General features: G+C 47.1%; 1 protein-coding gene across 1 annotated transcript in view; it reads right to left on the bottom strand.

Annotated features, from left to right (window-relative positions):
* tnr (tenascin R (restrictin, janusin)) overlaps positions 1-10,000 on the bottom strand; it is a gene marked incomplete at both ends in the record, with an annotated part of 57,941 nt that overhangs the window by 16,416 nt on the left and 31,525 nt on the right. The window contains one exon of the mRNA XM_084458332.1: positions 6,670-6,789. Within this exon, the coding sequence (XP_084314458.1) occupies positions 6,670-6,789 (120 nt within the window). The remainder of the gene's footprint in view (positions 1-6,669; positions 6,790-10,000) is intronic.

Raw genomic sequence — 10,000 nt, 5'->3', positions numbered from 1 at the left:
GTTGGAATAAATGATGTCTTGCCAACACCTCTTCCATTGAACGCCAGGCCACCTGGACATCTGGGTTGAGCCAAGTATGAAGGACTCGGTGTAAACGACCACAAATAAAATGTACATTTGGTATGACTAGGCCACCAGAACATTTATGTCTGTCTATAAAGTTAATAGTTAATAGTTAATAGTTATACATTTTTATTCATGGATGTTTCCCTTTTCAGACACATTTTGTGATTTATTAATGTAATGTATCCAGGTGACCAGCAGGGGGTCATATGGGGACCATAAAAGTATAGAAATGAATGTGTGAGTGGCAATATAATATCTTGATAATGGAAATCCGAGTTTGGAAAGAATTTGAAATGGGTGACCAACGCTCCAGATCTGATTCCACTTGCTTAGGAATTGAGTCAAAATTGTTTGTAATGGTGGCTAGAAAGATTGGAGGATGTATAGAATCAGGTATTTGAGTTGGACCACGAGAATATTTGTATGTTGTGCATCATTTCTTATAGCATTATTCAAAGGAAGCAAAGCAGATTAAGCCCAGAACGAGTTTGTATCCAGATATATTGCTAGGATTATCAAAAATAGACAAGATGTGTGAAGTTGATTGTACAGCATCAACATATCATCTGCATATAGGGAGATGTAGCGATCATAATTACAGGACCTCAAGGGGTCTTTAATCACCACACAGCAACACACACATCCAATCAGGGGTCGCCGGTGGAATTTGTCCTCTGCATTTTACCATCCAAGCTGTCCTCCTCCAATGACAGCCAGGATCCGTGGGCAGCCATTGTTCATGGCACCCAAGTGCTCAGTCCAAGTCAGGGACAGGACTGAAGAGCATCTGTTCTTCTGCATGTTTTTTTCGTATTGGGTTCTTGGGAGGAAACCCTTGTGAACACGGGGAGAACATGCAAACTCCTCACAGAAAGGACCGGGAGATACCCCACCTGGGTACCTGACAACCCTGGGGAGATACCCCACCTGGGTACCTGATAACCCTGGGGAGATACCCCACCTGGGTACCTGACTACCCTGGGGAGATACCCCACCTGGGTACCTGACAACCCTGGGGAGATACCCCACCTGGGTACCTGACAACCCTGGGGAGATACCCCACCTGGGTACCTGACAACCCTGGGGAGATACCCCACCTGGGTACCTGATAACCCTGGGGAGATACCCCACCTGGGTACCTGACTACCCTGGGAGATACCCCACCTGAGTACCTGACTACCCTGGGGAGAAGATCCCCAGTGCCCACAGCGTCCCAAGCTGGAATCCAAACCAGGACCTTCTTGCTGTGAGGTAACAGTGCTAAGTAATATGTCACCATGCAGCTCAGCGTTGCACACTGCCTGGGCCAGAGGTTCAAAGCATAGTGCGATAGCAGAGGAGAAAGGAAAAAGCCTTGTCTGGAGCTTCTAGAGACTGCTCACTGAGAGGAACACAGATTCCCATTGCGGAAGGGGAAGAATGTCGAGTTTGAACCATATTTATAAAATGATCTCCAAACCCCATGTGTGGCAAGACTGTCCACTGGTGATGCCATTCCAGGAGATCAAAGGCCTTTTCTGCGTCTAAGGAAAGTACGGTTCATGGGGTTTGGATAACGGAGGAGGCATCATTAATATGGAAGAGTCTAACAATATTATATGATGACTGGTGGGATTTTATGAAACCAGTTTGATCCGGTCTATGAGCTGATGCATAAAAGGCTCCAGCCGAAGGAACACTTTCACATGTAATTACACGTGCACGTTCAGCAGGAAAGCGGGCGATAATTCATACTTTCACTTGGGCATTTTTAAGGAGTTATGTGATGGCAGCTGTATTAACGTTCCATAAACGTTCAATATTTTATGTTGGATCATATTCAAAAGCTGATGGCCAAGTAAAGGCCAAAATGGTTATAAGAATTCCAGGGAAATCCTGTCAAAACCTGGTGATTTAACGTTCATGTGCTGCAATGTTGCTTCCAATTCAGCTAACGTTCATGTTATAGGTTTTTCCAAGGACAAGACACCATTGGACAACAATTTAGGTAGACAAAGATTTTTCTTAATAAATCAGATTTGTTAAGACCATTTCCAGCTTCAGAACAATATGAATTTGAGTTAAAAAGTGTGAAAAGTCGAGTTAATATGCACAGGATCTGCTACCAATTGTCCCTGTGGTGTTGTGATGGACAACATATTTGCTAAATTCTCACTGGGCCAGAAACTCAAAGCTAGTGATCGGTTCGGGCGTGTACCTAATGTTTCTGGCATAACTGTAGAATGTATATGAGAAACTCTGTCTGCCTGAGCAGACAATTCATCTCTTGTCTAATTGTTTTCCATTGGAAGATCAGATCTGGAGTCACTTTCGAGTGCATGACATACTCCAGTTGCACATTTTTGTTGTTGTAAAACCTATAACCTGCGTTGGTGAGTTTGATGTAGTTCTATACTCTGCTGTTGAAGATGTTGTATATTATATATTCCGCCCAAAATGCTCTCTCATTATTGCTGCACTCCTCGTCTTAAAATTATTGACTGGTGTAAACTGGCTATTCCGGATATGTTGCAGTTAATATGAGGGGGTGAGTGTTATGGGTGGCGGGGGTCTTTTTCTGCAAGACCTGTTCAGTTCTCTGATGATGTAGTTATCCTGATTAAACCTTTCACCACCTCCCATAACACAGGTCTACGGGGACCGTCCACAGTATGCTCATTAAATGTGATGAATTCAGCTCGTGTGGATTGGAATTGGTTTATGAAATTGTTGTTTTGTAATGAAGCAGTGTAGCGCCTTATGATCAGAGAGAGCACGAGGATTCATGTCAATACGGATATTTTCAAAAAGATCTTTGGAGACAAAAAATAAAGTCGATTCTAGAAAAGAATTGATGTCTTGCTGAAAAAATAAAAATAAAATCCTTATCCGAAGGCCTGATAACCTGATAACCTCCCGTAGATCAACCACCGTCTGCAGTATCCTCAGCCCTGCTCTAAAGCTGTGGACACTAAAGCTTCTGGTCTCTCCTCTTCTGAGTCAGTCCTAACACTAGCCTCTGGTCTCTCTCCTCTCTTCTGAGGCAGTCCTAACACTAGCCTCTGGTCTCTCTCCTCTCTTCTGAGGCAGTCCTAACACTAGCCTCTGGTCTCTCTCCTCTCTGCTGAGGCAGTCCTAACACTAGCCTCTGGTCTCTCTCCTCTCTTCTGAGGCAGTCCTAACACTAGCCTCTGGTCTCTCTCCTCTCTGCTGAGGCAGTCCTAACACTAGCCTCTGGTCTCTCTCCTCTCTTCTGAGGCAGTCCTAACACTAGCCTCTGGTCTCTCTCCTCTGCTGAGGCAGTCCTAACACTAGCCTCTGGTCTCTCTCCTCTCTTCTGAGGCAGTCCTAACACTAGCCTCTGGTCTCTCCTCTGCCGAGGCAGTCCTAACACTAGCCTCTGGTCTCTCTCCTCTCTTCTGAGGCAGTCCTAACACTAGCCTCTGGTCTCTCCTCTCTGCTGAGGCAGTCCTAACACTAGCCTCTGGTCTCTCTCCTCTCTGCTGAGGCAGTCCTAACACTAGCCTCTGGTCTCTCTCCTCTCTGCTGAGGCAGTCCTAACACTAGCCTCTGGTCTCTCTCCTCTCTTCTGAGGCAGTCCTAACACTAGCCTCTGGTCTCTCTCCTCTCTTCTGAGGCAGTCCTAACACTAGCCTCTGGTCTCTCTCCTCTCTTCTGAGGCAGTCCTAACACTAGCCTCTGGTCTCTCTCCTCTTCTGAGGCAGTCCTAACACTAGCCTCTGGTCTCTCTTCTGAGGCAGTCCTAACACTAGCCTCTGGTCTCTCTCCTCTCTGCTGAGGCAGTCCTAACACTAGCCTCTGGTCTCTCTCCTCTCTTCTGAGGCAGTCCTAACACTAGCCTCTGGTCTCTCTCCTCTTCTGAGGCAGCCCTAACACTAGCCTCTGGTCTCTCTCCTCTCTTCTGAGGCAGTCCTAACACTAGCCTCTGGTCTCTCTCCTCTTCTGAGGCAGTCCTAACACTAGCCTCTGGTCTCTCTCCTCTCTTCTGAGGCAGTCCTAACACTAGCCTCTGGTCTCTCTCCTCTCTTCTGAGGCAGTCCTAACACTAGCCTCTGGTCTCTCCTCTTCTGAGGCAGTCCTAACACTAGCCTCTGGTCTCTCTCTTCTCTTCTGAGGCAGTTCTAACACTAGCCTCTGATCTCTCCTCTTCTGAGGCAGTCCTAACACTAGCCTCTGGTCTCTCTCCTCTCTTCTGAGGCAGTCCTAACACTAGCCTCTGGTCTCTCTGCTGTGGATTCGCTGTGCAGAAAAACTGACATCATAGTTATTTAAAGCATATAAGGATACAAAAGCAATTTTTAACCGTCTATCATGCTTTGGATTTAAGTTATTCAACCCCCTCAATCTCCCCCCAAGAGTGAGTTTAACCAATTCAAATGTTTAGATTAATGTTTTCAGTCGGAAGGTTAAGCAACAAATACTGTGAATGTTAGTGCTGTAAATGTAGGAAAGAAAAACATAAAAAGTGCTTGTCGTTACAAGAAGCCGGCAGAAATAGTATACTATGAAGAAACTGAAGATGCTAAATGTCAATTCTTGAGCCTAATCTAATTGCATGTGTAATATAAATCAATTACCAGCCAATTATGTTTGTTCATTTCTCTGTTCAGTCCGTTTAAATCTAATCTAGATAAATGAATCGCTTATTTTCTTTCATCCTTGATAATAACTGTATCTGACTTCATGAAAAATGTTTCATGCCACAGCCGGGACCCGAGACAGAGAGTGTATTAGGCGGGACGTTTAATGAACAGGACGAGGAGTCGATAGTGCCCCGAATCCAGGACAGCGCAGAGCCGTCCCTCGCTGAGGAACAGTATTGATGAAAGCTGCATCGACTGGCCTGTCGGACCGGCGTCCAAGTAGCTGTCCCTCACCGTCTGAGGTGGCCAGCAGGGGGCGTCTCACCCGGGGTACAAACCACACATTGACCCCAGGGGTGAGCTCTATGACCCACGGTTGCACTAACTGCCTCGTACTGTATTTTGTAACTGCCTTGTAATGTATTTTGTATGTCGTAATTGCCTTGTATTTTGTATGTATTGTATTTTGTATGTCGCTCTTTCTTCCCTTTTTATGTGTTATTTGTATTGTAAAGCGCTTTGTGCATTCGTGCTGTGAAAGGCGCTATATAAATAAAACTTACTTACTTACTTACTTACTTACTTACTTACTTACTATGGCATTCTTCACATTCACCCTATCTGGGCAGGTTTAGCTATCGCTGTTTTTAGGGTAAGTGATGCACCAGTGGCAGATTTTGAGTGGGCGTTCAGCTGAGCACCTCTGAATTTGAACCGCTGTCTCCTGAGCGGTCGGGGTCATTCGGAGCATGAACATCGACCGTTAGACCACAAGTCCATCACCGTTTCCTTTATTTTCATTTTGCCCCATGGCATATTGTGTTCATGTATGTTTTGTCTTGTTCTTCTTGTATATCCGTTGGAAATCCAATTATGTAGGTACAGAGTACACAATGAAAATATAAAGTCCTGTATTTAAACTAATGGGTTCAAATTATATTAATTTGATTAGTTAGAATTTAAAAGGGATGTCAAATAAAATGAAAATATATAAAAGTAGTATACACTTGAAATCCCTTTAATGTGACTTGGCGATGCTCCAGGAGCCCCAGCTAGATGAACTAGAGTCAAGCAAACTGAGACGATGTGTTGTGTGGGTCACGTTTTATCATTTCTATTAGACCAATAGGACACACCCTGGTTGTTTGTGAGTGTGTGTGTGTGTGTGTGAGAGGTAGGACTCACCCTGGTTGTGTGTGAGTGTGAGAGGTAGGACTCACCCTGGTTGTGTGTGAGTGTGTGTGAGTGAGAGGTAGGACTCACCCTGGTTGTGTGTGTGTGTGTGTGTGTGTGTGTGTGAGAGGTAGGACTCACCCTGGTTGTGTGTGTGTGTGTGTGTGTGTGAGAGGTAGGACTCACCCTGGTTGAGTGTGAGTGTGTGTGTGAGCGTGAGGACTCACCCTGGTTGTGTGTGTGAGTGTGTGTGTGAGCGTGAGGACTTACCCTGGTTGTGTGTGGGTGTGTGAGTGTGTGTGTGAGCGTGAGGACTCACCCTGGTTGTGTGTGTGTGTGTGACTGTGTGTGTGAGCGTGAGGACTCACCCTGGTTGTGTGTGAGTGTGTGTGTGTGAGCGTGAATACTCACCCTGGTTGTGTGTGAGTGTGTGTGTGTGTGTGAGAGGTAGGACTCACCCTGGTTGTGTGTGTGTGTGTGTGTGTGTGTGTGTGTGTGTGTGTGTGTGTGAGCGTGAGGACTCACCCTGGTTGTGTGTGTGTGTGTGTGTGTGTGTGTGTGTGTGTGTGTGTGTGTGAGCGTGAGGACTCACCCTGGTTGTGTGTGTGTGTGTGAGTGTGTGTGAGCGTGAGGACTCACCCTGGTTGTGTGTGTGTGTGTGAGTGTGTGTGTGAGCGTGAGGACTCACCCTGGTTGTGTGTGTGTGTGTGTGTGTGTGTGTGTGTGTGTGAGCGTGAGGACTCACCCTGGTTGTGTGTGAGTGTGTGTGTGTGTGTGTGTGTGAGCGTGAGGACTCACCCTGGTTGTGTGTGTGTGTGTGTGTGTGTGTGTGAGCGTGAGGACTCACCCTGGTTGTGTGTGAGTGTGAGCACGTAGTTGTCGACGGTGGAGAGGGGGGGGTTCCAGCGTAGCAGGGCCCCCTGCGCTGTGATGTTGAGGGCCGTCAGCTCCGATGGCATGTCCATCGCTAGGTCCCAGAGAGAGAGAGAGAGAGAGAGAGAGAGAGAGAGAGAGAGAGAGAGAGAGGGAGAGAGAGAATGAGGGCGTGCTCTATTTAGCTAGCCTGACATAGCTACTGGGTGGGATGAGTTGGGACTTTTTGCTGAGTTGGCTGAATTTGGGGCCGTGTCCCCCCCATGGACCCTGCTGTGCCCAGCAGAACTACCTGAGGTCCAGATCCCATCTGAAACGCACGACGGTAGAACCACAATGAAACTAGTTACCGGGTTGAGTCGGACTCATACTTCTGCAGGTGAAGATCACTATTTACAGTCATATATGCTCATGACACAGTTCTCAATTGCTTTTTTTCTTTATTTCTCCAACAAGAACACACTATTTTAATTGAACTGCACCTTTAAATGTTTCAAGCTGTTTTTTAGCCACACACGTTTTGGCTTTGTAAGGATTAAAGAATGTCATTAGGATTCAGAAAACAGTCATTGCGTCCAATGGACTCTAATTATATGTTCAATGCACCATAGCTTATCAATCTCTAGCTACCTTGGCTTATGCTAAAATGGCTTAGATCATATCTTTGAAAACAGTCATGCTGTGTCATTCAGTCTCACTGAATAGATGAGTCTGATTAAACTAATTTACTTTAATGATCAAAAGATGTTTAATTAAATCCAATAAAAGCTTGTGGCTGAATTAGATCCAACTGACTTCCAGTGAGAAAAGCTAGCCCTGCACGGCATGTCATTACCTGGTAATCATTCTTTCTGACTGGTTATGTTGGAGTTTGGTTCTGGTGTCTGGTTATAGTGTGGTTCAGGTGGTTATGGAGTGGTTCAGGTGGTTATGGTGGTTATGGTGTGGTTCAGGTGGTTATGGTGTGGTTCAGGTGGTTCTGGTGTGGTTCAGGTGGTTATGGTGTGGTTCAGGTGGTTCAGGTGGTTATGGTGTGGTTCAGGTGGTTCAGGTGGTTATGGTGTGGTTCAGGTGGTTATGGAGTGGTTCAGGTGGTTATGGTGTGGTTCAGGTGGTTATGGTGTGGTTCAGGTGGTTCAGGAGTGGTTCAGGTGGTTATGGTGGTTATGGAGTGGTACAGGTGGTTCAGGTGGTTATGGTGTGGTTCAGGTGGTTATGGAGTGGTTCAGGTGGTTCAGGTGGTTATGGTGTGGTTCAGGTGGTTCAGGTGGTTATGGTGTGGTTCAGGTGGTTATGGAGTGGTTCAGGTGGTTCAGGTGGTTCAGGAGTGGTTCAGGTGGTTCAGGTGGTTATGGAGTGGTTCAGGTGGTTCAGGTGGTTATGGTGTGGTTCAGGTGGTTCAGGTGGTTATGGTGTGGTTCAGGTGGTTCAGGTGGTTATGGAGTGGTTCAGGTGGTTATGGTGGTTATGGTGTGGTTCAGGTGGTTCAGGTGGTTATGATGTGGTTCAGGTGGTTATGGTGGTTATGGTGTGGTTCAGGTGGTTATGGTGGTTATGGAGTGGTTCAGGTGGTTATGGTGGTTATGGAGTGGTTCAGGTGGTTATCCACCTGAACCACTCCATAACCACCTGAGCCACCTGAACCACACCATAACCACCTGAACCACACCATAACCACCTGAACCACCTGAACCACTCCATAACCACCTGAACCACCTGTACCACTCCATAACCACCTGAACCACACCATAACCACCTGAACCACACCAGAACCACCTGAACCACCTGAACCACACCATAACCACCTGAACCACCTGAACCACTCCATAACCACCTGAACCACCTGTACCACTCCATAACCACCTGAACCACACCATAACCACCTGAACCACACCAGAACCACCTGAACCACACCATAACCACCTGAACCACACCATAACCACCTGAACCACCTGAACCACTCCATAACCACCTGAACCACACCATAACCACCTGAACCACCTGAACCACTCCATAACCACCTGAACCACCTGAACCACTCCTGAACCACCCGAACCACCTGAACCACACCATAACCACCTGAACCACACCATAACCACCTGAACCACTCCATAACCACCTGAACCACACCTGAACCACCTGAACCACACCATAACCACCTGAACCACACCAGAACCACCTGAACCACACCATAACCACCTGAACCACACCATAACCACCTGAACCACCTGAACCACTCCATAACCACCTGAACCACTCCTGAACCACCTGAACCACCTGAACCACACTATAACCACCTGAACCACTCCATAACCACCATAAAGTGTGGTTCAGGTGGTGTGGTTCAGGTGGTTATGGTGTGGTTCAGGTGGTTCAGGTGGTTATGGTGTGGTTCAGGTGGTTATGGAGTGGTTCAGGTGGTTCAGGAGTGGTTCAGGTGGTTCAGGTGGTTATGGAGTGGTTCAGGTGGTTCAGGTGGTTATGGTGTGGTTCAGGTGGTTATGGTGTGGTTCAGGTGGTTATGGTGTGGTTCAGGTGGTTATGGTGTGGTTCAGGTGGTTATGGAGTGGTTCAGGTGGTTCAGGTGGTTATGGTGTGGTTCAGGTGGTTCAGGTGGTTATGGTGTGGTTCAGGTGGTTCAGGTGGTTATGGTGTGGTTCAGGTGGTTCAGGTGGTTATGGTGTGGTTCAGGTGGTTATGGTGTGGTTCAGGTGGTTCAGGTGGTTATGGTGTGGTTCAGGTGGTTCAGGTGGTTCAGGTGGTTATGGTGTGGTTCAGGTGGTTATGGTGTGGTTCAGGTGGTTCAGGTGTGGTTCAGGTGGTTCAGGTGGTTCAGGTGGTTATGGTGTGGTTCAGGTGGTTCAGGTGGTTATGGAGTGGTTCAGGTGGTTCAGGTGGTTATGGTGTGGTTCAGGTGGTTATGGTGTGGTTCAGGTGGTTCAGGTGGTTATGGTGTGGTTCAGGTGGTTCAGGTGGTTCAGGTGGTTCAGGTGGTTATGGTGTGGTTCAGGTGGTTCAGGTGGTTATGGTGTGGTTCAGGTGGTTCAGGTGGTTATGGTGTGGTTCAGGTGGTTCAGGTGGTTCAGGTGGTTATGGAGTGGTTCAGGTGGTTATGGAGTGGTTCAGGTGGTTATGGTAAATGGTTAATGGACTGCACTTATATAGCGCTTTTCCACCTTAGCGGCACTCAAAGCGCTTTATAATGGACTCTCATTCACCCATTCACAAACACATTCACACACCAATGGCGGTAGCTGCCATGCAAGGTGCTAACCTGCTCATTGTGAGCAATTTGGGGTTAGGTG

This window comes from Borostomias antarcticus, assembly GCF_949987555.1.
Source record: "Borostomias antarcticus genome assembly, chromosome: 24".
Taxonomy (NCBI): Eukaryota; Metazoa; Chordata; class Actinopteri; order Stomiiformes; family Stomiidae; genus Borostomias; species Borostomias antarcticus.
The sequence above is the reverse complement of the archived record's forward strand: the minus strand, read 5'-3'. Positions and strand labels throughout refer to the sequence as shown.